Raw genomic sequence first — 27953 nt, forward strand, 5'->3', positions numbered from 1 at the left:
TATAGTTTGATGGTCATCTGGTAACATTTACTTTATTTTTTTCCAGGATCTCAGCAATCTTCGTTGCCGCAACCCACCAACGCTGCAGACATTGAACCTCCTCCAGATCATCATCGGTATGCTTCCGGAAGACCACTCGGAACACCGTCTCGCGTTGTCCCTACTGGACGTCCTGGAATCGATGTCCGAACCTTCCTAGCCGGAGGTTGCCGTCGCGCAGTGATGACGTTCTTGTGATATTCGACCTCACGTTCATGCTGGCCACCGTGACTGACTCGGCGTTTAAACGAGACACTTGATGGCACCGAGGTTCAGTCGAGGTGCTACGCTGTTCAGGCCAGCTGGTCTGAACAGACTGGGACGTGAATGCGCGGTTGTTTCTTGAGATTGTCCTCTGTGCTGTCCGCTTTTGGAACTGATTGTTTGGAAGTGACGCACATTCTTTTCCTTGCTAATTGCTCACATAGATGCTAACGTAGTTATGTGATGAAACTTAAAAGCAGTAATGAATTTTTAATGAAACAATCTCGATGAGAGGTTGGTATCGACAGTATTGCTTCAGATAGCATCAGCAGTGTTCTTGTCTTGGAACCTGGCCCTGGTGTACACAATGGAATGGATAGCATATATTTGCAGCTGTACTTTCAGCATCATCTCATCTTTGATAGACAGAGCTGATAGAAGAATAGGTATAGTTTTTTAACAGCATCAATTACATGTAGCTAGTATTGGATTCTCTCTCTGGAATTTTTTTTTTTCAGTAAGTGACGTCTGATCCTGTCTATGGCAATGGAGGGTTACGTGACGAAGTTCTTATGGTACAACGCAATCTGCACTCTTGACAACTCTTTCAGCTAATGTTTCTTCTTTCTAACATATAATGGAATACTTTCTTAGTTGTGTCACAGAAACTAGGCTAAGTCACTGCGGAGTCACATCTCAACACAGAGCATGGTTAAACGCTTGAAACCAGTGATATGTTTGCCACTAGTCGCCTCTGTTTAGCTTCAAGCCTTCCAGCACAAATTACCTAAAGGCGACATCTATGAGTCAGTCAGTTGTTGATGAAGTTTTGATGTTCTGTTACGCTATTTTATCATGTACATAAAGCAACCTTTAGATGTTCAAGTTTCCTCAGCATGCTTTTAGCTTTCAAGCTGAGGTACTGAGTTATAACTGTTGGTGCAGTTGAGAGGAAAAGGCGCAGTTCATTAGTTGTTCATAAACTTAATAAACTTTCAATTTTCTTCGATTCTTGGAGGCTTATGACTGTCTGGGAAGTTCAGTGTAGCCATCTTAGTGGCTCATAAAAGGGTTAACAGGGTAGTATGATCGACAACTGGTTACATCATGCTTTTATCACTTCCTGCTTGAATGTGGCAGTTTAAAAAATTACCTGAAGAAGTTTTATTCAGCATTCTTTAGGCGTCCAAAATTTCAGGCGCAATTGTCGTGCACATAATGAAAAGCAGCTTACTTGTTTTAACATACACCGGCATTGTGTGTGTTTGCAACCCTTGCGACCACTGTCACTGTGTGTATTTCAAGTAGTACAGTAGAACCTCAATTATACGTCTTTCAGGGGTCTGTGTGAAACTGACGTATAACCTGGGCATCGTATAATCGAAAAGCTCGCACAACTGACGCATTCTCATAATCATCACATCGGCTATTCTGGCTTTAAGAAGTTAAATGAAATTATTTTCCCCTGCGCATTATTAAAGCGGCCGTTTTCGTTCTGCAAGAATTAGTTATGAGACTGCGCCTGACCCTGTGTGTTCAGGAGACGTCACATGCACCTCAAAAACGATGATTTGGATGATGCACCAGAAATGTGGCTGCTCCAAAACTTTGAAGACGCTTTGCGGCACGCAGTACAACCATGAGAGTAACATGTCTTTCTGTCCAGACTTCCTATAGAACTGCTGTCACTTCGTGGGAGCAGGCAGCAGTGTCTATACTCGGAATTTTCTTCGTGAAGGAAAAGAGAAAACGCGACGTTCACCTGCGACCCGAGCGTGCCGGCAGTGCACTTTTTGCAGCAATGGGCAGCCAGCCGTGTGACCGTGCACCGCTCGCTCCCGACTCGCTAGCTAGGTAGCTAGACCTAACGGGCTCTGCACTGAACCTGTAGCGGAAAGCGTTTTCAAATTACCCGCGGATGATCATCGAAATGTCTAATCTTGCTACCGCCTGTACAATAGCTTCATACTAATATGAACATACAAATGATTTCCCCAGCGCCTTCGTCAGCGAAGCGCATGGAAAAACAGGCCAGACAAGCCGCCTTGCACCGATGGCCACGGTGTACGCGCAGAGTCCCGAGTCCGGGATGGTCTGAGCCATCGCAGAACCATCCTTACAGGTCGTCGTATGCACAATCACATCATTGCGCGTGTGCATGTCCATCTTGATTCCGTTCTGGAACTTTGTTGATTGACGTCACATCTTCCAATAAAGTGCTCCGCCAGCGTCTCTCATTGTGCACGGTTCCCGCCAGCCGTCGTACAAAGCGGGACGTGTATTTTTCTGTCGTATAATTGAGGCTTTTAATGCATTATTCCTATGGGAGATTCGCCAGGCCCATGCCGATTTGTCGTAAAATTCAGGTCGTCGCATAAACGGGGGATGTGTAATTGGGGTTCCACTGTATATTAATGTAAGCAGGGTTTGCACACAACAGCAGAAATATTTTCTTCGTGTACTTAGTTTCAACCAAAGCAGAAAAACGCCTCTTAAAGTGTGGCTGAAGAGATTTCAAAATTTGATGATTTTAAACGAGTCGAATGTGTGAAACTTGCAGGTAAAGAATGCGAAATCTTTTTTGCGCTAGCATTTGAAATGGTGCCGCAATCGCCGACTAAAGCGGCGTCGGCGTTCTGGCTTCTATGCAGTACACAGCAATAGGCAGAGGCTGCAGTGACGACGTCATGTACTGTGGTGGTAAGTTTCCGGCGAAGAAGCGGTTATTTCAAAGAAGAAAATGGATGCCATTGAAGGTGAAGCTCACGAAGCATTGTTTGGCAACATCGGAAGACGCATGGCGGCATGTAGACGAAGGCGGCGTACATCTGAAATTTCGGCAACAATGACATCACCACGAATTTACTTCAACGCAGCGAGGAGAAACCTGAACATCGTCGCGGTTTTGATCAGTGATTACGTCACCATTCTAAATGCTAGCGCAAAACTACTTTGCATCCTTTACATAGAAGCTTCATTGATTCGAATTCTTGAGTAACCTCGAATTTTCAAAAAAACATTTCCCCTTCCCTTTAAAGACTACACAATGAATGAATGCAACTAGTTTTATTGACAGTGAAAAAGATGCACTGAGATTACTTGTAATGGCTGGGTTATGGGCCCTTCCATTATCTATGTCCGAGACTTTGTCTTGCATCCAACCTTTTCTTCTTGCTCTGTAAAAGAAATGCACATGCAAAAAGAAGTGGATTTTGAATGTGTACTGGTGCTTGAAAAAAAAATTAGTAGCTACTGCAGTTTCCGGTGCAACAGAACCTCTCTGCTTCATTTTTTTTTCTTTAGCACTTAAATTGGCTGCATACGCAGCAAAGCAGCTACTTACTTTCCACGACCTCGTCGCTGCAAGATCATGGAGCAGGATTTCAAGACGTCAAAATTTGAAAATTTCCAACAATCTGAAAGTCTGTTTGACAACCGCGTTGTGTTCAATAAAAAGGCCATATGCTGTATGCACATGGATTGCACACTTTCATTCCAGCATGATGGCCTAATGTCAAGCTAGCAACACCACAACTTTCATTTTCACAAGCCAAGGCCATATTTTGAAATCCTGTATACAACCTAATTTCTGCCAAGACCAATTTTCATGCTTTTTGCAAGTCGAACCTTGACGTAACGAATGCAGATATTACTAATTACTGACTATAATTGAACTCTTCCTAAATACTTTTAAACCGCAGCGGTACCCAAGTGGTTGAGCCGCAGCGGTACCCAAGTGGTTGAGCATCTGCCTCGCATGCGGGAGGTGCGGGGTTCGATCCCCAGTGTCGCCGGGTACCCATCGGTGATACAAGGGGTGCAAGCTTTCCCCTGGTCTGGTGCTTGGCTTATCTGTGGTGAAATGCTTCGAAAATGGGTCCTTCACCCCCACCTTGAGTAGTCTGAAACACCTTGTGTTATGGCGCTCTTTGGCCACAGATGCCCTTGTGCCATAAAAATGCATGATCATCATCATCTAAATATTTTTAACACATAAAATTCTTACTTTATACATTGAATGCGGTTGGCCATAAAATGGATATATTAAACTCCCCAGTGCCAAGCGGCACCTGCTCAGATAGCAGGCGACAGGCTTCACTGCAATGCACGTGACTGCTGATGGTTCGTCAAGCGTTTGCGCCAAGGTTCGTGCTTTTTTCTCTCGCTCGACAACAGCACCATGGAAGATACAGTAGCGTGGAGGGTTAGTACCTCTATGGTAGGTACACGTTTGTACCTCGCGCCTATCGACAGCACACCAGAAGCAGCGGCATAGATAATAGTAGCCTTGGAGTGGCCATCCTTCACTCATGTCGGCTGCTGGTTGTGAAAACAGCAACAGCTTTTGTTCTGTCATACCATTTCACATATCATGGCTGTAATGCGGGGAAGACACCCTACCGCTGCTCTTGCGTGTGTTTGCACGAAATTGAGTCGGCTATATTGAACTATTTACGATTTTGACCTGTTTGCTATAATGATGTTAGGCTCTATAACTTGATGAAAATTGCTCTTGCGAGTGATTTGGGCAAAATGTCAACTTATAATTTGCCATAAGGAGAAAAAAAAAAAAAGGCCAGCGGCACTGCTGCATGCATGCATTTGACACGAATTAGCCCTGTTGGGCAGAATTTATGCTTACTCAGTTATTTATTTCGCTATAACTGGTGTGTGTATCAGTTATGCACAGCGTCATTGTGCTCTGCAAATTCATTATACACTTTAGTGAGTCATGCTATGTGAATGAGCTTCATCACATTCGCCCTAAGTCCAACATAATGTCCACTGCAGTTAGACCTTGCTCCATTGCGATTAAGTGCCACATACAAGCATGCAACTGCCTTTCGTGGAAGACTGGAGCATACAGGGCCTGCCACTTTGCAACCTCTGCGGAATTCACGAAACTTTGAGCTCGCGAAAGATAAGTCGTTTAGAGTAATCATTTTCTGAATAGGATGCAAGAAATGACAGCAGTACCTACTCCTTTTTATTGAAAAGAGCAACTTAATTAGCTAGTCAACACCATAAGTGCAAGCATGATGGCGGGGTGTCTAGTAGTGTATTTTTTCAAAATACAATAGAATTTCATGACACTGTGGAGGTCGCCCAAGAAGGCAACCGCAGCCACATTTATTGGAGGGCTGCCGGAGAGGAGAGGGCGGTGGCAGCGGAGGCAGCAGCGTGCGGCTGGGGCCGAGGTCCCGAGCATTCTATCCAGCGAGTGCTGGGGACACTTCGTCCTTTTTGGCATTTCGCCATTGCCGGCCGTGCGAGTCATTACAATACGATCATTGTTTATATGAATTTTGGGATGATAGAGATTCGTAACATTCCCTGGGTAGAGTACATTATACACAATGTGCAGAATTTCAGACAATATGAACGCACGAGCTGCAACTGCACCCTTGAGCACTTAATCGCTGTCTACATATCGCTGACGCACGGTACGCACAGCCAGCTGTGAGCAGTGATACGCGGTGCGTACATTGCGGGTGTTGTGAGTAATAAATCCATCAGCTGCAAACAGATCTGTACGAATGTGTTTCCCGTGCTTCTGCCTAAGAAATTTTTTCATTCTGGATGATACAAATATTTATTGCGCGACCCGCATGAAATTTGTGCCATCAGTCCGCATGTCCTTGCAGTCACTTAAGAAATGATCAGAAAATTGTTTTAAGGAAGCTCAATCATGAGACAGTGTTTCAAGAGAAATAGCAATCAGCCAAAACTATTGTTTGGGAACATATCACAATGAAGCAAGTTTTCTTCGTTTTTTCTACTGCTATGCTTGTGTTGTGCCACACACTATAAAACCAGCGTTTGGATATGTGGCTGATAAAGTAAAGGGACATTTGGGGACAACGCAATCCAATTTTTTCTCGGTCAACTTTGACGGTTCTGTCTTTTCGTGGTTCTGTTATTGCCTTTTGTTAAGCAAAATAGCACCCATATGCTGCTGAGAAATTTGTAGTTGACAATGAAGTATTCTCGCCACTCGCTTCAAACTTTTGACGATAACGATATCTAGACAATTACGGACTCTTTGATCACTACCAAGAAGTGGACGGCATTGTAATGTAGCCTCAAGTAATGGGGGTGGTCACCCCCCCCCCCCAATCCATCAGTCTCCAATTGCTTGCACTTGGAACAGATTTCTGACATTTTAAACATTTCCGTTCTAGGGCTCTTTTAATTCAAAGCACAGTGGGGCTGAGCTACATGGCTTCGTAGCCAGTTGTAAAGCATTTCATATATAAGTAACCTAAACCAGTCATGTCCCAACAGAAGTCGACTGTCTGACCTGTGTACATGATCATGATTAGCAGAATTTAAACAAGCTATACATGAACTTTTTAATGCAACCGATCACTCCTCGTGAGTAAAGCTTCCCATTTCAATTTGTTTTAGATTGCCATGAATCTTTGCACAGTTTGTTCGTTCGCACTCGCAACCACCAGCACATGGCTTTATCATTTTGTTTTATAATGCAAGACGCAACCAAACTTATCTCCACTGATCATGGCCGCATGCAAATACTTCCACATTTTTCCAGATTGTTGTAGTTGGTTCTGGTCATCTCGAGGGTTCCTTGACTGCTTTAAATTGAGGGTGGCCAAGAACTGCAGGCATTCAGTTCCATGACCGCTGAGTGCGCTTGTGGCTATCGCCGAGTCATCATTTCTTAGTGGGCGCGAGTCAGTCCCTTAAACAGTTTCTTTTGGAGTGTCGTCACCATAACGTGACAGTTCACACCAACCTTTGAACATTGAAAAATAAAAAAATAATAGAAACCTAAAACTTGTATTATATTAGTATTAAATAAATAAATAACAAAATCAGCTTAAAGTAAACTATTCAGTATTAGTTAACCTGCTAACTAACAAGTCTTAACTGTATTCTGATGTACTACACCGCTGACAGTGCTATGACGAAAAAAGCGCTCTTCTAACTCTAAAAATTGTGTAAAGTCTTAGGTGAAACACTCTGTATAAGAGGCCAGCATCGATCAAAAACACTTGCCTGTAAAGGAAGCCTCATCCTCGGGAAGATTCCACCTGATATTCAGTCGCTTGTAGACTTCCTCGCACCTCTGGCACAGGCGGCCCACTTCCTCGGAGATGTTGCGACGGCACCGCTCGCAAGTGGCCATTTTTGTGGGCTCGATCGCAACCACGACCTTCTCGCCAACTGCGGAAAGTGTGCACAAAAATGGAACGGGCCGCCTTCGCACAGCAAGCGGCCTTTGAAAAGAAAGCATCACAGAGTCAACTTCTCAGACACTGCTCCTGCATCTCAACGACAGTGATGGCATTTGAGAGCAGCAAGGCAGGAAAGTGCATCCCAATGCTGTCTAGTTTAATTGATATTATTCACTCCTTACAATCATTTTACTTACATTTTCAAGCAATCCTGAAACGGTTGTAAGAAAGCAGTAGAACATGAATATGTGACTATACCACCCTCATAATTTTGCTCCTTATGAGTTGAAAAGCGTGCAGTTGGCTGACAGTGAACAGCTTTATTAAAGCCATGCTCACTATGGGCCATGAAACTATAAACTACACCAGCCTGTATTATCTCTCTACAAAGTGGCAGTCACACCAATTCCATAAAAGTCTCTGATTATGGGGGAAGTGCTAGCAACATTTCAGTAGGAATGATTAAAGCTTCAACACGCTTATAAATTGAAGGGGGGAAACGAACAGGCTTCAGGGCTGTGCAGACTTGCAATGAAAATTCAAATCGTTCCAGAATGACAGCAGTGTGTACTTGAATTTGACAACGTTGAAAGACGGTGCCAATTACTAATTATGTGTTTTTGAGGTCAGCATGCATAATCCATATACTGCTATTACTTGAGTCAAAGGCATGCATCAGATTGCAGTAATTCATCAACATGCCCGATAGACTGACCTCCTTCCAAAGTGGCAACACTGTCAGGAGCTGCTTGGTCCGCTGGCACATCGTCTTGATCTTTGAAAGTGACCGAAGCAACTTGCAGGACATCAGTGAGTCCTGAATGAATGGCGGATGCTTCTGGCTGCAGAACCTGCACAGTAATGTCCACTCCTTGTAAAATGTTGATTCACATCACATTCAGCACATTGTCGTGTATTCACTACAGATAAAGAGCATCTATATTCATGTGAGCCCTGTACGGAGGTCGACAAAGGGTAGTTACACTAACGGATGTTTATGTCACCTCAGAAGTGACAAATAAGCCAGCGTCTCCTCGCTCTAATGCAGTGCCCTCTTTCAGACACTGAATCACTGTTTCACAACATGTAAGGCATGTACGTGAACGCGCAGGGCAGTTACTGGGGTACCACTGTTTTTCAATGTTGCAGAGAAAGCTGATGGGACGCATGCATGTTCAGTGAAACACAGATGGACAAAGGCTCTATGTGAGCTAGAATCACTCAAGCTAATTAATGTTATGTACTCATGAACAGGTGCCACAAATCACAACCACAAGAGAACACAACCTGACTTCTTCAGCACGTGGAACATAAAGGAAAGACGCTTTAGATGGAAAAGTTTACCACAAAAGATGTTTGCAATATTAAGTTGGCTTTCTGCTGTCTTCAAACTTGCTGCAAGTTGGTTTTTGCAAGTGTATGTCTTTATTTTCGCCACATTTTGTAGAAATACATTTCTCCTGTTCCTGGTGTTGAGATTTTTCATATTTAATGAGACTGTTTTTCTGCATTACGCATGAGTCCCCTCAATAATGCCTCCGGTAAGTGAGGGCGCTTGAAATATAAATAAATAAACAGCAAGAAAGCGAAGCAGCTAGGTGCAGTAAAAGATGTTATACAATGTGTTTCATAAACGCTGAACACGGGAGTCCTGGAAGAAAATGTGCCTAAAACAAACAAAAAAACAGCATTCGCACCGTTTATTTTCAGTGAAAGCATAGAAAAACTCACTCTAAGGCAGCTGGCAAATGGGCTGTCCTCGCCAGTAGTGACGACTGTAATGTCGTACAACAATGTCCGCGACTTTGCAGTGGCCTTGTTAACGACTTCTCTCAGTTTTGAGAGGGGCTTCTCTAGCTCGGCGAACTCTGGACGTTCCCAGTCGGGCATGGGTGCCTGCCACGTGCGGCGAAAGACACCAGTGTCATCTGGTAAAAAGATAAGCACAGGAAGAAAAAAAAATGCATCGCTGTTTCAAACAGTAAGCTCTATCCAGCTAATGAAGAAAGCCAAAAAGATCTCCAATCTGATCACAAAATCTTAAAACAATTTAAAAAATTTGGCCAAGCAATCGGGCCAATTCACTGCACTGACGTACTAGGTGTTTGGATGAGTTGACAAAGCACTGAGCAAGACGCAGACCAAACAACGGAACAGTGAAAGAGAAGGGAGTGAATGATATGTGAAGAAAAAAGATGGTGACAATGTCCATGTTTAATGCCATAGCCTAAGTGCCTGTATTAAAATGCTATAGACTGACACAATCTGCGACGTGAGAAAGATGCGATGGGGCTGCTGTGGCAGTCTGGGGGTACGGTCGGCAGGAATTCTTGCAAGCAAGGGTTTTCAAAGTAAAGTAGTTTTCAAATCTCGCTGTGCATCTTTTAGGCCGTCCTTTCCTTGACAACAGCCTAGTATATCTCAAGACAATGTGCAAGTATGAAACGTTATGCCAAGCAAAAATATTTTTAAAACACCATAATATGTGCATGCCAGAGATGACCCAGTTTGGGTTACCAGGGTGGGAGCGGAACAGATGTAAACTAAACTTCCAAAATTATTTTCTCTTTTCACAATGCACATGTGAAGACAGTCATTTGTTAATAGCTGGAGAGTACTTTAAACAATGGCATGAAAAAGTATTTCGAAGCTCATATCTTTCTAAATCTTACAATAAATTTGTGTTGTAATGCTGGACATATCTGCCACAAACTCTAGGCGCTCTACGTGTGCTGCATTTGCTCACAAATACAGTCACTCAAACTAGACAGCCTAAAGAGGTCTACAACAGAAGATAGTTATTAAACGGCATGAGTAGAAAACTGGGCACCCTGGCAGACGACGATGCAAGCAATACCTCCGGCCAGCTCCGGCGTCCGTGAACGTCCTCTATGTTGGTAAACATGGTGTTGGTCTATTGTCTCACTTAGGTATCATACGAACTACATTCACACACTGCCTATCTACCTCTCGCAGTTCATACACATCTATTTTCCTTTGTAAGAGGACTACAGACTTTAATGTTAATAAGGTAGATTGTTGAGCTAGTTGGAGCATTATCAATTAAAAACAGCAGCAAAGAGAAACGAAGACAAATAAGTAAAACACACACGATGAGGACATTGCTGCACTGACAACTCTTGTTAGTGCAGCAAACCGGTTGTCAGTGCAGCATCGTTCTCGTCGTGTGCGTGTGTTAAATCTTTGCCTTCGTTTCTCTCTGCTGCTATTTTTAATTGCACAGACTTCATTTTTGTTTCCCTGTTTGTGCTAGCATCTTAACATACTGGCCTAACATCCCAGTTCATGTCACAAACCACTGAAATAGAAACAATGCTTGCGATCAATTACTGATCAGAATACAGACACCTTTCGATTTGAAATGCTCTCAATCGCCAAGGTTCTTAAAGAGAAACTGAGGAAAAATTGAAGTGGGCCTGTATCGATAGACTACATCATTTCAACAACAAAGAGACCACTCTTGAGAACTGGAAAACTTCAGCAAGGAAGCGCTTACGCCTTCCAGAATCCCCGTGGTGGTAGAAGACCTCCTCCGCGAGGTGAGGAACGACAGGCGCCGTCAGCTGTACCAGTACGTCTAATACGTGGCTCAGAGCTGTCTGGCAGGACCTACGACTGGTTGAGTCATCTGCGTCACAGTAAAGTCTGCAAACACATGAAAAAGAAGTGAGGGAGAGTACAAATGAGGCACGACAATCCAGGAAAGAGATGAAATGTGAGTCAGCTTGAATTTGTGCAACTCTCAAATGGTGCGACTCTCAAAGCTCCTTTGTTGTTTCACCGATATAATGTGCAGCCTATTATGCTGCCCAAGCCAGTAGGATTATAACTACTATACCACGACCAGATAACTGCAGTTTTTAGTGCATCTTGGCTCTCTGGCCGATAATTTATGGCAAACTTTTCTTCAACGGTTTTCTGGAAGTTTCCTTCAAGACCTTTCCATCCACACCCAGCTGCCTTAAAGCCTGCTCTCCCTGCAACTGCACTGTGTACCCCAGGTAGAAAAATGGCCAAGGCATGGCGGTTTGCTTGTACAAGCAGGCAACATCCGCTAAGACAGCCTCTCCGAGATCGTCAACAAATCATCAACAAAATCTGATTTAATGCCTCAACCACTGCCTGTCCTGTACTCAAACGCGAGCACATGCTAACGGCTGCGATTGCTGGCACTGAGTGATGGTGATGGCAACAGTCTGCTACGTCATTGCAACAGCATCTGCCACACTGTTTTGCCAAAGGCCACAATTCCTTTAGAACCATTCCTGATCCTGAGAAAGCCAGAGAACATATTATTATTTTTTTGTTTACGCTTTCCTTACCTCCTGCACAGAACTTAGAATAGGCTGCTGCCAAGATGTGTGAAGCGATCAGTGCTCACCTGTCCTTGACGGCCTGGAAGTAAAAAGATGACGCGTCGTTGACGACAAAGTTTAGGATCGCAGAGCAGGCATGGTTGTATTTCATTTCCTCGTACAGGGATGTGACCTGGAGAAGTGGATAGCAAGGCTGTATTAGTGATCACAAAAAAGAGCAATTTGCAGTACATTTTTAGTATTGTAGGCATGTTTTGAATTTTCTCCTATTAACCCCTCCGATTATTCTCCCTACTTTAACTCCTACTTATTCTCTTTTTCCTACTCATTCTCTTGCTTAAACTATGCATTTATTTTTGTAATCCGGTGTTATGCACGTCCCTTCCTTACCAGTGTGATACGCTTTCAAAGATAGCATCTACGGGCACTTTTTATGAAGTGTAGAAAGGCAGTCACTAATGAGCAACAAAGAGATTATAATGATCAAAAAGAAATACATACACAGAGACTGGCTGGCCATGGCTGGCACAAAGCCTGGTTTATTGGACTTAAATGGACCCATGACAATTACGCTGAAAGAAGTCTCAGCAGCCGTCGGCAATCTAGGTAATATTTGCACGGACTAGATTTCTAATGTAAAATATACCCTTGTGAGCAAGCTGACCTGAGAATACTGCGCATTGTTTTTCATAGTTGACTAACTATTGACTATCTATTGAGTATTAACTATTGACTAACTAACTATTTCATAGTTGACTGATTCACCCTCAAAATTTTGAAAGTGTACTAGATACCCTCAGGTTAAATTTTATAATACTATGACCAATTACACGTGAACCAAGCTTGGCTCACTTTCGTGCAAATAAATCTAAAGCATATCTCTAGTAATTATGTGACAGCCCCATAGCCTATGATTTTATAGACAAGCATTATACTCCAGAAGAACACCTACACAACCCTGGCTACACGAATATGGCGAACAAAACAAAATCAACAATGAAGTAATTTTTAAAAAGACAACCACAAAACATTAAGTTTTGATATGAATGGTGATCAGGTCCAGCCAAGCTGCGTTCGCAGTTCAAATTCCTCATTGCTGTGGCCACATTTTGATGGAGGCAAAATGCAAAGGCGCCTCTGTTCCAATATTTCAGCGCACATTTAAGAACCCCGGGTGTTTAATATCTCTCAAGAGCCCTCAGCTATGGCATCCCTGACAGCTGAGGTGTAGCTTCAGCGCATAAAAGTACATTCACTTAATTTTTCTCGACCATACCCGAGTATGAAATCCTCTCAAGAGGTGCAGCATGAATCGGTCCAAGGGCAGCATTGCGTCGTAGGGCAACGCATGGTGCAAATGGTCAAAGTCAGACAGGGCTCCAAGGCAGAACCTCAGCGTGCCCCGCAGCTGCAAATGTGAAAATAAACAACACATAGGGTTTGCGTAGATGTTGGATTTTTGGTTCGAAGTGAACAGTGCTTTGCATCAAATAAATTCAAAAGAAATATTCCAAAACCCGTCACGGTAGGCTCAGTGTTAATGGAAATTGGTTGCTGAGCGTGACAACACAAGTTCAAATCCTGGATACAGAATTTGCATTCCGATGGAGGCAAAACACAAAAGGCAGCCATGTGCTATGCAATGTCGGTGCACGTTAAAACATCCCAGAGGGTCGAAATTATTCTGAAGTCATTCAATGCAGCAATTTTTTAGTGTGCAAAAAAACGCTTGAATGGCATAATAAGGCATTTCCAAAATAATTATTTCTCTAACACACTAGGCCATTACATACTAAAAGAAAGAATGCACAGAGTTTTTAAAACACAAATGCAAACTTTTCAAACAAGCCACCTCAAATGTGCACTGAAGTAAGAAAACCAAGCATTCTAGAACTGTTCTCTGCTCTTGACAAATACTCTAAGATTTCAAATGCCAAACTTTCTGACTGAACCAAATACCGGGCGTTTTACTATTCGCTCGAACATTCAAATTTCTCAAATATTTTTACAAGCCTAAGAGCAGAAATCCCAGTGTTAGCGAATATGAAACTATGTCTCGGCAATTTCGTGTTGATGTTCAAGTAACCAACTCTCAAACGGCACCAAAGCAAGCATCATGAAAGACTCCATGACCACCACTGTAGTGGTACTTTAGTGAGCGAAAACATCAATGATTTGGAGTAGAATCCATTGTGCAGCTGTGCGAACAAACAAGGACACAAGCAAAAGGAAGCATGCCTTGCCTTCTCACCTGTGTCCTCGGCTGTTTGCATGCTAGAGCAACACATTTTACACCACTATAGTTATTGCAGGGATTGGCATGTTTAGCCTGTCTAAATACATCAGGTTCTGAAGGTTTTCGCTGCTCGTAAACAAGCAACAGCAGACCTTGGCAACATTCTCTTGGCACCCGGCGAGGACGTGTTTGGCGACTGGGACGTTCTCGTGGTTGCTTGTGTGGGCAGCAACCCACCACCGAAGCACATCAACTCCAAAGGCAGGGTCTTTCTTCAGGTCCTGAAAACAGGCAAGAAATAAGCCTAACCACTCTGATTCTTTGGCCAGACTACGCTTTATCTCAACCTTTTCAAGAACAGCGGCAAATTCACTTCGCACCAGTTTGTTGCCACTACTGCGACGGTTTGAAGCTCCTTCTCCATTACTTTATAAGCGTGCTATTGTCTCGAGGAAATGCCAAAATTAGCACTGCGATAATGATGCCTCACATTCTTAAAACTTTCCCCTTCCACTCATAATGTCAATGTTTCGGTGTTGCAGCAGCGAGTCTAGTTCATAGTGCTGGGAAGCAGAAAAATGGGTTCAGCTATTTTGAAACTGCTTGAGAACTGTAAAAACTAAAACTGCATAAAACTACTAAGTAAAAAAAGTGCGAAAACTGAGAACTGTGTAAAACTAATGCATAATGTATAAAAAATAACTTTCCACAATATATTTCCACTTGAGCGCAAAGGCATGGCTTTTTGCACAAGTGAATATAAGCAAAGCAGCAGTGCATTTTGTAAAATCTACGACCGACTTTTCCCACTATTTTACTCTTTAATATTAATGCAGCGAAACAGAGGTGAATCCTTTTCTGCCTGTATTATTTAAATTATAATTTCCAGATTTTTTGCACACCTAATAAGTAGTGGGAAGCATTACACTGCCACAATTCATTAAATTTCACCACTACAACATTACAGCTCTATTACACTTCAATTATACTATGCTTAAAATACAATTATAATCAGGAATGAGAGGAAATTTACAGTATAAGTTTAAATGAAATTTAGCAAACTCTCAAAAACTCCCGAAGCTGCCTTTTAAGGTATAATGTCAACACAGTGTACAAAACAGCAGCTTGTCACATGCAGTTAAATACTAACACCATTTTTCTGAAGTATAATATCAAGTTAAGCCAGAGTCCAGAAATTCACCATACGAAGTATCAAACGACAGAAGTGTAAATTATATTAACATAATGTGGCCGCTGGACTAAATTTTGAAACATGACACTGGTAATCTCAAAATCAGCTTAAAACACAGCCTAAATTTATCACTGAGAAGACTCGCTTCATTCAATTCTTTCTGTTTGATAGTTTTCTATGCTCAGATTTCTTGTATTCATTTAGCCACGAAGGTGGCGATGTTGGTATGCAGTTTGAGGAACCTGCACCACCATTCCAGGCAAGAAGCTTAGTCTTTAATGAAACAAATCAGATCACCAAGCCTTGCGCTTACCTTTCCACCTTTGGTAATCGTTTCCGGGTCAATGACATTCCCCAGCGACTTGGACATTTTGCGCCCATCAGCGTCCAACGTGAAGCCATGCATGTACAGCTTCCTGTTTGGTCACCAGAAAAAACAAGAATGGCAAAAAATGTGTTACTAAGGAATATGGATGCAATAATTTCATCTACTCTCTAAGATGGCTGTCAAGGCCCAAAAAAAAGTCTGCCACAAGACAGCCCGCCACAGTGATTTTTTTAGCAAAAATGGATGCAGCCATCAACTACAACTGCACAGTTCAACGCAGAGCCTTTCAAGCCCATGCTCGACACCTCTCCACAATCCACACCCCCGGATTCCTTTCTGCTGAACTGGCCTGTTTCTTTTCACAGTGTTGCAGGTCAACCGGTTAATCATATGTAGCAGCCATCATGCATGGACAAGATTCACCTTCCCCATCCCAACACCCTTTCCAGTTCACACCCTCCTCCCCCTCACCGGCCCTTCCTCCTCGGAGACCCTATTTACACCCCGCCAATGATGAACGCTTTGCCAGACAAAGACAAGTCCTCTTGTCGAAACGTCGGCAAGCGCCCTGAGGCTTTCCCCTCCCTTGTTCACTTTGTGATGATTGCGTAGCAGTCCAGTATTTCTGACTATATAAAAGTTCATTCTATGGATGCATGATGTCATAGTCCATCAGCTGTTTTCTGAAATTGCACTTTTTAGGAACCCCTATATTTTTGTTATGTACTAACTGGCTGGAGCTACAAAACATAATGAAAACATAGTGAAACATGAAAGAAAGAACACGATGGAAGATTGTAGGTGTGCACATTTTCCGTCAACATGAATGAAAGAAATTAAAGAGTGAAAATTTCTCATGACAAGCGTCTTCTAAGGAATTAAGTGGCCATCCTTTGGCAAACTGCGGGTTCTCCTATGTTGCACCGCCAACAAAATGCCCCTTGCCTGTTGCAGAAACTCACGTAGCAGTGATGCAATAACGATGCAATAACAAATAGACCTGTTGCACACGCTGCCTTGGCAATCTTGGGAATACAGTCCCTGAAAAGCCTGTTAGCACAAGTCAGCAATGACTGCGCCGTGCTTCTTCAAGCTAAAATTCTGTTTTGTGTAGTGCCGTGTTTCTTAAGTACTGCGGACTCAGTACCTGTACGGAGCTCTGCCTGTGAGTGCAACGCTTGTCAGCAGCGAAGACTGAAACCACCCGCGAACTTGGTCGAGGCCTTCCAAATAGACGTCTGCTTGATGCGGCTCTGAAAAAGATGTGGCAAAAAAAAAAGTTTCGCTTCTTAAACAAGACACGAGGAAATGCTTGATACGCAGTTAAAGCCAATGTTCACAAGGTCAGCTGGAACTAAAACAGCCCCTGTTAATTGGAAGTAGTAGTGCTCAGTAAGGAAGATGTTTAGGGCCAACCACTTGCTGGAGGAGAAAATTAAGATTTGTTCAACAAATTAAGAAGCCTAAGAGGGGAGCCTGGTCTTGAAAACAAAATTTTATTAATGTAGTAATAATTATGAAATCTTCAGGGAACATGTAAATTTGCACGCTGAAATGTAGGCCATTAGGTCGTCTTGATACTAAGGAATGCAATAAGGGTAAAATTACCATCCTGGTTACTATAAAACTTGAGTTACAGGGTATTGAAGCTGCCACTTCACAAACGAGAATATACACTTTTCTTCGCATTTCTGAAGCAACAGCTTTAAAGCCCTATAACTTAAGTTCTATGATAGGCAGGAAGACAATTTTACCCTTATTGCATTCCTTAGTATCAAGAGAACCCAATGGCATACATGTCGGCAAGTTTCTCGCAGCAAATTTTTTTCAAAGCTCTTCACAAGATACATGCATAAAAATTAGATAAGTGCTCAAGCAATTGTTTTACATGAAATTAAATAAGATATTTGGATTCGGCACACAAAAATACATGTTCCCTGAAGGTTTCTAAACTGTGACTTCATTAATAAAATTTTTCTTTTCAGGACCTTTTCAAAATTTTTACCAGCCGGTGTTCTTTACTGTACACCAACATTGCATAGCACAGGGGCAGCTTGCATTTCGTTTGCATCAAAACAGTGCTTCGGAGCAGTGGAGCTCTAAAGAGGCTCTTACACAACTGCTACATGGCTCAGTGGCAAAGCCAGCGAACTAATTTTTTTTACAAAGGCTATACATCTGTATTCGTAGCTTACAACAAAGATGCAAAGCTGAGAGAGCTCCGTTTACACCCTCACTGCTCGTGTCTACTTGCCTGGGAGAACCATCTTCCAGCTGAGTCCACTGTCCAGCCAGATGTCCATGATATCTTGGCCTCGCGTGAGCTCTTCGTTTCTACCAACTCCAAGCTAATGGAGAGTGTGAAAAAATAAATTTAAACCAACCCTTATTGACACCATTCAATTAGGCTTTCTGAAGTGGTGAAAGGATTGAAAAAACAGCGAAATCTCAGACCTCTTGGCGCACTTCATTGGGAAGCAGCTCCTCGTCTGTCGCCGTCCACCAGATGTCCGGTCCTCTTACATGCATGAGCTTGCAAAGGTGTCTCACAAACTGCCTGCAATTTACATTTCTTGACTTATTCAACACTTAACTCATGAAATAAGCACTTCACTATTACAAAAAGCTCGACTTATTCAAATTAAGTAGAGATGTAGGGTGCGGAAATGGTGTATGACTCTTGTGATGAAGAACAGATGTGATTTACACGCTTACGTGGGCATCACGGCACCCTGTGAATTCAGTTCGAGTCCATCAACGATTGAAGAAGAACTTAAGTCGCAGTGCAATGCTGGTAAGGGGTGCAACGCACTTCAAGAGGAATGCAAGAGATTGGATACAATTAGTGCGTTAATAATTACCTGATCCTAAACAAGAGCTTTGCAACATCATTATGCCAGCATAGAGAGTCATGGCACGCCTTCAAACATTGAAGTGCCAGAAATAACAGTATTTTGCACACATGAGCAGAACGACAGAAAAGTCGCACAGCTTTCTACATCCATCACAGGTATGAGAGAAAGGCCTTTGTGGTTTGTCACATTCATGTACCAAGCTAACCAAACCTAACAAAGTGTAGCCTTCATATAAGCCAAACTTTATCACCTTGACGTGAGTGATCTGTCCTCCTGAAAAACCACCGGAATGGGGACACCCCAGAACCGTTGCCTCGAGATGCACCAGTGAGGCCGCTGTGTCAGTTGGTTCTCGAACATGGCACGTGCTGATTCTGGCAGGATCTGCACCTCTTTCAGGCAACTCTGCAGGGTAATTGCAAGGGGGAGGTTAAAGAACAAAAAAAAAATGGCATTGCAGAGCTTAAAGAAAAAGAAAATTCAGTTTTGTACACAACGCTCCCATGCGTTTAAAACATGGCAAGAGGTAGCATGACATTAACATTTTTTGGGGGAGTTTACCATAATGCTCCAACGAGGTTTTCTAACATGTACAATTTCTCGCAAAGGGGTATAGAAAAGTTGCTCCTCTTGCCTCTCGTTTAAATCCACTCATGAAATAAAACAACGGCTCGTGGAATGTTCAGCTGATCAGGGAATTTGACTCCGATGCCCTCACTATAAATATCCGCCGTCAGGTGGGCCGGAATCTAGTATTTGTCCTTAAGGACATTTACATTTATTATTAGGTTAAACCTGTCGTGCTCCAGCGTGCAAGTGGGAGCTTATTATTTTTCAAGACAGCCCCAACCTAACAACTGTACGAAAAAAGAAGGGAAAAAAAGCAAAAAGGAAGCAAGAAAAATTTCTTCACAACCCTTAATCGCTATTCAATGCACGTTCTAGCTCAAAATGGAAGAGTTACCAGTGCCCGCTGCCTCATGCTGTCATCGAGGTTGATAAACCACTGCCTCGATGACCTCACAATGACTGGTTGTTTGCTGCGCCAGTCATAAGGGTAGCTGTGTGTGTAGCTGCCAGTCTGCAGGACGTGACTGGCCAGGAGCTTCGTGACTGCCTCGGAACCCTCGGTTAGCACTGGAAGTCCATGCAACTCTTGCCTGCAACTCGATGAGAAGCGTCCCTCCTCATCCACTAGACAGTCCTGAAAATTTGCGAGAAAACTGTGAACCTTATTGCTAGTGGAATTTTATTCCACGTGCTACCTCTAATGAGATCATTTCTTTCCTCACTAAAGCGCTAATTTTTAGAAGTATATTGTAAATGATCGGTTCGCTTTTGAAGTACTGTACACGGCATGAACACTCGGTGACCTGTACTCTGCGTAATGCAAGGCTATTATAAGCAACCTCAAACATCCTTTTCAGGGACCCTTTAACACACCACATAAAAGAAGAAAATGAAACGTAAGAGGCATAAAAGGTAATCGTAGAGAAGTGATGCAAAGTAGTGGGTATCCTATGGCCTCCTCCAAATTATAATGGACTCTCAGGAATTCCATCTTTTATTGTGCAAACAACATAAGCAGCACCCACCTCGATCGCTATGCCATGCTTAAGGGCATTCTGATAGTCCTCAAAGCCGTGACTGGGAGCTGAGTGGACCAATCCTGTGCCTTTCTCCATGGTTACAAAGTCTCCCGGCAGAAAGCGGAGCTCCTTACCAGGATACAGGGGGTGAGTATATGTGGCATCGGAGAGGATGTCGTTTCCTGTTGAAAATTAGGCAGTGAAAGTAACCATTATCAACAGCCTATGCTTGATCTCACGAGTCGTTTGCAACACTGTGAATTGTGGCTCTGTGCATATCTCACAAGCATACAGATGGCAAAATTTCACTCAGAATGTCTCTAGGAATTGAATGACACCACTTTCAAGCCGTTTCGAGCACTAGTTTTATAAAAGAAAGAAGTACATGGTTGCACTAACATCTTCGTAAAAATACCTAAAATTCTTCCATCAGTAATTAAGAAGCCTAAAAGTAATAGTTAAAAAGTTAACTATTCAATATTAGTTAACCAGCCTGCTCGTTAGCACGTCTTAGCCACATTTCGATGTACTTCACCGCTGAAAAAGCACTCTTCTAAGTTGAAAAGCCGATTTTAAATATGCAAAGTTTTATGTGAAACTCCCTGTATAATAAAGGAAGTATAACTAGTAATAACTATCAATTTAAACTCGTGCAGTTCTTTGCCTCACAGTGACAATGAATACAATAACAGGTGCACTAACATACGATTTAAATTGAAATTGTTACTGCAAGGCCCTTCAAGTACGGCGGCAATGCCCAAAGCATGACTTCGCAATGACAAAAAAGCACGGATCATTCCACGATTCCTTGACACTGAATCATGTGGCAAGTGCAAAGTAAGCCATGAATGCTGGTATTACCTTGGAAAGTGGCCAGTACCTCCAGTTCATCTTTGAGCTTTTGCTGAAGGTGAGAGATCAGGTCAGAGGCCACAACCAGGTGCCTCTGACTAGCTTTTGTACATACGATGCTGTACCTGAAAGTTGTGTAAGACATCACCACAATTATAAATACTGCAGATGCCGATTAAAGAAATACTAAAGAGGGAAAGAGAATTTCTTTATTTATTCATCTGAGGACCATGTTCATGAACTTTAGGGGGTCACTCACAAGTATTGCATCCAATTTTCTTTCTCAGTAGAAATCGATTGTTTGCTTTATTTGAGGCTACAGTGATGTTTCTTAACACATTTATTGCTGAGAAAGTTGGATTTGAAAACGAGACATTTTTTTGTGACGTCAAGACCAAATGGACTCCGTGATCACCAGTATGAGTGAGAGGAGTGTACTCTAGCCTCAGAAATGCACATTAAAACAGCCTTGATGCACCACAGACACACCACAGTGAAGACGGTTGGTAGTGGCGACACCTGCATTTTATTTTTTTACCTTTTCTAGCCTATGAAAGCTCCATTTTCAGTGAATGCAGTCTCCTCTGTCATTAGAGAAAACAGTTAATTTTGGCTCAGTTACGAAAGCCAATCGTCTGAAATGCCTTCAAGCACCATGGGAATGTGGACACTTCATCCACTAGTATTAATATGTAAACTTTTGCTGGCAACTATACCTTCAGCTACAGAGAGCTGTCCACTGATCAGCCATGGAATTATGTCAAGTTTGTCTTAAATTTACTAACAGAGAACTCAGTAGAGGAATGTGGTGACACTGACAACAATGTCAGCAAGACAATGCAACTAGCCAGTAGCCTACAAACAAAGGTGTGCAGGTGCAACCATTTTCCTGAAAGATGAGATAAAAAGAATATGGCCACAAACCGGTGATTAGGGGAGAAGCAGATAGCCTGGTTTGCTGGCAGAGTCCACGGTGTGGTGGTCCAAATCAATGCCGAAAGGCCAACGTCCTTAGCTGAAATGTGCAGCACCCGACATTAATTCTGCACCGCTTTGCTGTTCTTTTGTTTGGCACAAATAGCCATGCAAAGAGATGAAATGCCATAAAATCTGTCTTGGCAATCAGGTACACAGCACAACTCCTCAGGCAGAAGTGCATGCTTCAATAAACTGAATAGATTATAGACAAAGCAAAGAAGAAATGTTTATGTCTGCCTTTAAACACTGCTCTATCCCCCCTCACCTCCATATCTAATGCTTTTGTGCCTTTCAGGAAACAATGAATGAAATGAAAAGCAATACAACAATTGTCAGAGGTCGAGCTACAAACTGAACGTGTGCCGACTATAACTGGTCCTCTACCTGTTAAAACTTTCTCTTTTCTTTGTTTCGCATTTAGTGAGCACCACCAGAGAATGACGCGTGAACTACATCACGTGGCACACACTTACACATGTGGATGTGTAACTGGCGTAAAAAGACACATCGTTACTTGCTCGTTATTCAGTGACTTCCTGATTATTTGCGAGAAGATGCATGCACTAATAAGGTTGTCAATAAACACAGCACCCACTTACGCACAATGCTTCGCACAGCATCACATACTTTGACTAGAGGAAACGCAACGTAGACAGATTTGCTGCAACAAGCAAACAAGCAATAAGAAAGGTATCCAGCACGAAACAAAACAAAAATTTGCATTCACAGAAGCTCACCTAACATGATCAACATTGTACTCCAACTCTGCTTCAGCCAGTGCAGTTCTGCAAGCAATGACAAGGCATGAGCATCAGCTCTTCTACACAAACCACAGCTGTTGCTTACTGTAGCTTAATGCTCTTAACACAAGTCAGAGTAAGCATGTTGTGCATTCACAGTCAGGGCAATAGAATCGCTACCCACATCCAGTGAGAGCAGGTCACAAAAAAATTAACGAATAACCAGCTATGCTTGCAGCTGTTTCAAGTTGTTTCCATTATTTCATTGCAGCACCTGCAAGCAATTACTAAGCTGGTCTCATCATCATTAGCCTGACTACACCCACTGCAGGGCAAAGGCCTCCCCCATGTCTCTCCAATTAACCTTGTTCTTTGTCAGTTGCATCCACCCTTTGCCTGCTAACTTCTTAATCCCATCCGCCCACCTAACCTTCTGCCACCCCCTGCTATGCATGTTAATCATGCGTACTTACATCACAGTGTCAGGTAACGAGATAATCTATCACACCCCGTATTATTTAACTATAGTTGCTTGGGCCATTGTTTTACTACTACTCACATTCAGTTTTGCTTCGTTTTTATCACCTATTTTGCTCAGTGGCAACTGTTGCAGGCCTAATGATGGAACAGCAGTGGTTAGGTAAATAGAAAAATATAAACGACTTTAAATTGGACCATCCTAAGAGTATAGATTTTGGCATAGTAAGTGGTGGTTTAATGTCCAGAAGCTCCATGTGCTATGGAGTACATTGTAGTGGAGGAATCCAAATCAATTTCGACACCTCTAGGGCTTTGCAACATGTACTGGCACCACACATCGCATGGGCATTTTTGCATTCTGCAACCACTATGGCCAGAATTCCATCCGGCGACCCTGGCCTCAGCAGCCACACCACAGGAAGTGAGAATGTATTGTGAATTGCATCATTATAAGAACACCAGTCGTGACACTTTTCAAGTAGCACTTTTCTAGAGCATGCATATGCTTCCAAGCTTTTTCATTCGCCCTGCTAAGAGATGAGGAGGACCTCAAGTATTGCATTCTGGTGCTGTTTAGTGACGTAGGCTGAAGCTTACCTGTTCGAAGGCGACCAATAAACTGGCTTGTAATCACGGAATACATAGCCCTGAAGTAAAGGAAGAGGTTTGCTAAACTTCACGGGCCAAAGTTAGAACAAAGCTTGATTTCATATACTGATGCACTATAGCAAAATGAGCCAAGGAACACGAGCACCAAAACAAGTTTGCAAATCCAGTATAGCACCTAAAGTTCTTTGATCTTTCTATTGAGAGCGCCCCTCCAGCTGCTCATTTCTGCATGCTGCTATGCACATGGTCAGCATGAACACAGCAAAGTACCGACAACCAGCTAATGCTTGCAAGTCGCCCTGAAGAAACTGCCATGAGCCCTTTTTGTTTTGATGAGCAGAAATATCTGAAGTAATGCAGAACAGAGAAGAGATACAGTGGCAAATGGCTAGCAAATAATCTGTCTAGACGATATTTGTGCCTAGTTATGAACTCATGCTTCCAGACCACATCAGCTGTATTTCCGAGCTTAATTGAAAGGCATATCATACACTTTATCTTTAGCAAAGCATGTGCAGGCTGTAGATAATTTGCTGCACCACTGGGGCTATGAAACCTAGAAGTAAAATGTACATTATTTTGAGATAAAGGCCAAGTTTTAGCCTGGAGCCAGCTTTTGGCAAAATTCAATACAGACAAGCTTGTGGAAAAGGGGCCAAGAGGAGAAAAAAAGTGATTAAAGGCAAAGCATATCTCTCTGATCAGCCTGATTACCAGCATCTGAAAGGCTGCAAATGTAACTCTGAAATTTCACAGCAAAACTATGTATAAATGAATGACCATTAGCCAAAATGTAGAGACAAGTTCGAAATGGACTGAGTATGTACTTTAAAAAAAAAAAGACATAAACTAAAGGAGCAGCTTGGTGCTGCATAAGTGACTTGCGTGACGTACTCGTACGCTCCTGTGTGCAGAGCTTTGCCCCAAAGTTCGGACACATGCTGAGCTGCTCCAAAACAGCTTTGTAACTGCCCCAGTGCACAAGAGCACTTGCCTTTTCGTAGAGATCATAGAACGCCTCAATTTGCCGAGTGACGTAGCTGACATCGTACGTCCTGTATGGCTTCGTCCAGTCAGCCATGACACCCCAATGCTTGAATGAGTCCATTTGCTTCCGGATGGTTGCGGAAGCAAAACTGTGTGCTTGGGTAGCAGTTGGGAAAAGGGAGAATAAGAAGTAATGCAAAAAAAATGCGTCATAAACACCATCTGTTAGCGAATCATTGAACTGATGGCACTGAAACAGATGTCTTGTAGAAAACAAAACTCTCTCAACTCTTTCATGAGCTGTGTCTTTACAAAATCTGTGGCATTATGTGAGACACTGGTAGGTTAATATTAGCTATGGTAATGATACTGAACAACTAACGAGTTAGCAGTAACATTTGCACAGTTATGTGTGATTTTAAGAAAATGTGGCAGAACCCCACTACAACAATCCTGTGCATGGAAAATAAAGAAGCCAATCCTGACTGAATCCTTATGAGTTCTGCGTAAAATTTTTACGTACCAAACATACATTCATCTGTAGTCATACAGGTGTGTATATGTGAGTGCATGCAAATGCACATACAAGACATGCAAAAAACGCTCATCTTTCCTGCAGGCAACAAATGTGTGTCACCATTGACATCTGAGTAACTATAAAAAGTCATTCCATGCAATGCAGAAACTTCTGCTTAACTGGGGGTCCCGTAGCACACATAATCTTAAAAAATGCTTTTCCCTTGGGGGTGTTGTAAATAAGCTCATAATTTTGATAATCAACTACTGAGTCACAACTATAAATTTGTTTTCCTTTAGACAAAAATCAAACTGAAAATTGCTAGGACACTGCTTTCATTAGGCACTGATCTCTGCCAATCAGGCTCACAGTCAACTTGAATTCAAGCGTTGAGATAATGTCAAGTGTTTTTGAAAAGGTTGCACACCAGAATATGATATAAAGATTTCTAGTATGCCCACTGTAGCCATGCTGCGGAGACAACAGTCCCGTATTTAAATCTCGTGGTCAGCTATGGAGCTCTTAAACCATGAAATGCATTGCAGTGGATGTCAGCTACCTTTGGACCGAATGTCTGTCGGCGACCCTCGGCTTTCGGCGGCAGTGAGAGCCTTTGTCTCTATGGGGAGACCATGGCAGTCCCAGCCTGGCACAAAGTGCACACGGTCACCTTTAAGTGACCTGTACCTGACGGTGATGTCCTTCAAGATCTGCAAAGGTTCCATCACAGAACTCAAGGTTACTTGCCTAATAATTCATGCCAAAAGACAACAATGCACACATTGTTCAGGACACCCCACAGAATTGCTCTGGAAAGCACAAAAAGTGTCCCTACAAAAACGCCAAACAGCACTCTCTGACAATGTGGCCATTTTTTGGCAGGTAGACTATTGACTTTGATCCGCTTACTTACTTAGCAGATACATGAGGTTACAATGGCCAGTTAAAATGAAACTTTTTTTCCTCCATGAAATTCGCATACTTTTATCCCGTCATTTAACATAGTGCAAAAGTTGAGAAACTCTCTGACAATGTGGCCACTTTTTTGGAGGGTTGACTATTGGCTTTGATCCAGCGGGTGAGCTTACTCTGCAAATACATTAGCTTACAACGGCCAGTTAAAATGCAACTTTTTTTCCTCCATGAAATTCACATACCTTAATCCCGTCATTTAACATAGTGCAAAAGCTGAGAAACTCTCTGACAATATGCCCACTTTTTTGGCGGATAGACTGTTGACTGATCCAGCGGGTGAGCTTACTCAGCAAATACATGAGGTTACAAAGGCCAGTTAAGAAGCAACTTTTTTTTCCTCCATGAAATTTGCATACCTTTTCCCGTCATTTAATATAGTGCAAAAGTTCAGAAACACTATACGCACCCCAGCTGCTATGTAGAGCTACAATGTTTTCCAAAATAAAATGTGCTCCGTAGTCACTGCTCTATATAATAATGATTCAGATGCTACAGCCCATTCCCCGCAGAACACCAGTATCTGTCGCTTGTGTTGGCTAAGTGTCCCACAAACTTATTCTTTGTGTCTTCTTCTGTGAATTTATTAGCAAGGTGGAAAAGAAAGGTTCACGGCATGCGATATCCACCGCTTACTACCTTGTTCACTGCATGGCCCAGATGTGTGTCACCGTTCGCATACGGTGGTCCGTCGTGCAAAATGAAATCCGGGCCCTTGTTGTTCTCGCGCTGCCAGGTGTAGTGCTCTTCGAAACACGCGTACTGAAAAAAAAAAAATACCGATTCACTGACGTGTGAGATATACCAACGGGCACCGATCTACTCAACACCACGGGAAAAGTGCACCTGCTGGTTAAAATAGTAGATATTGCAGGCCTCAGTTGACCGATGCAGACACGCACGCCAGTGATACCAGGCGGTCTCCAAACATGTGAACCAGATTTATGCGTTAGAATGTCGATTTTCGTGAGCGAGCACGGATTGTTGAAGAACGACTCCAGCAATTTGGAACGAAACTGGGAATAACAGTGTCACCCGCGAGCTTGATTGAACCGGGCAGGTTCGCCATCAAAAAGTAGTATCCTAGTGGGAAGGTAACACCGTAGTGTGATGATTTAAGAAACCTGTAAGACACAGAAACTACCGATCTTGTCGCTAATCAAGCCCATCAAAAGCTGCCGCTCCCGAAACTGACCTTTGCGATCTTCTCATCACTTTCGGTTCTTTTTGCGCCAGTGATCCGCTGGGGAAAGCCCGTCTTCGGAAGCAGTACCGTGCCAGTGTACGATATTTTGCCTGTCTTTCTCAAGGAAAGCTGAAAACACGATTTCGGTTTGTTTTTGCAGAGAACGCAGCACGATCGTGCCAGTCCGTGCGGCATCTCAAAGAGCACATTGGGAGAATGTGGGCGCCGCCATGTTGATAAACACGTCGTCGATGGCAATTGGGCTGCTCAGCCTCCACTAAGGGTTGAAGCTCCGCAACCAACGCAGTTACGCGGTTACCTATAGGTGCAATGGTTTCCGCCCTACCGAAGTGTTTTAATCCCTCCAGGCTGCCTTTGATTATTGCTGTTTGCCGTCTTCTGACGTGCGTTCCTCAACTTTCGAATCATGCAGGTGTTCTTTCAACTTGGAGCTCTCGGCACGCGAAGCACTTCAGGAGATCTAATCGACTCACCGAATGTGTGTGAAGCTTGACCTTGAAGGTGTCCTTGGCGAAACTTAGCATAGTAGCCCATGCACAAATAAAATAAATATTGCCGCAAGGGTTCCGAACCCGCGGCGGCACGAACAGATGCGACGTTTTTTTCGACGAAGTTCGCGCGGCGGAAAGCGT

At 43.0% G+C, this 27953-nt stretch overlaps 2 protein-coding genes across 8 annotated transcripts in view; one reads left to right on the top strand and one right to left on the bottom strand.

Moving 5' to 3' along the window:
- Rab3-GAP (Rab3 GTPase activating protein) overlaps positions 1-3717 on the top strand; it is a 48090-nt gene extending 44373 nt beyond the window's left edge. For 4 of the 7 annotated variants that reach the window (XM_077637700.1, XM_077637702.1, XM_077637699.1 and 1 more), the window contains exon 33: positions 47-3717. In XM_077637700.1, coding sequence (XP_077493826.1) covers positions 47-199 — 153 coding nt within the window. In that variant the 3' untranslated portion in view covers positions 200-3717. The remainder of the gene's footprint in view (positions 1-46) is intronic. The other 3 variants (XR_013308591.1, XR_013308592.1, XR_013308589.1) reach the window with 2 other exon arrangements.
- IleRS-m (Isoleucyl-tRNA synthetase, mitochondrial) lies at positions 3293-27544 on the bottom strand. Its single transcript, XM_077637703.1, has 24 exons — positions 27310-27544; positions 26754-26876; positions 25702-25852; positions 24633-24781; positions 23627-23676; positions 22547-22594; positions 22409-22470; positions 21756-21846; positions 20841-20956; positions 19986-20161; positions 19355-19594; positions 18641-18795; positions 17990-18092; positions 17790-17883; positions 16683-16788; positions 15521-15623; positions 14168-14296; positions 13056-13187; positions 11845-11951; positions 10960-11108; positions 9174-9370; positions 8158-8293; positions 7264-7431; positions 3293-3419 (listed from the first exon to the last, which is right to left on the bottom strand). The coding sequence occupies exons 1-24, from the start codon at positions 27493-27495 to the stop codon at positions 3376-3378; spliced, it is 3015 nt and encodes a 1004-aa protein (XP_077493829.1). The 5' UTR covers positions 27496-27544; the 3' UTR covers positions 3293-3375.
- Positions 27545-27953: the final 409 nt, after the last annotated feature.

This window comes from Amblyomma americanum, chromosome 9 (genome assembly GCF_052857255.1).
Source record: "Amblyomma americanum isolate KBUSLIRL-KWMA chromosome 9, ASM5285725v1, whole genome shotgun sequence".
NCBI lineage: Eukaryota > Metazoa > Arthropoda > Arachnida > Ixodida > Ixodidae > Amblyomma > Amblyomma americanum.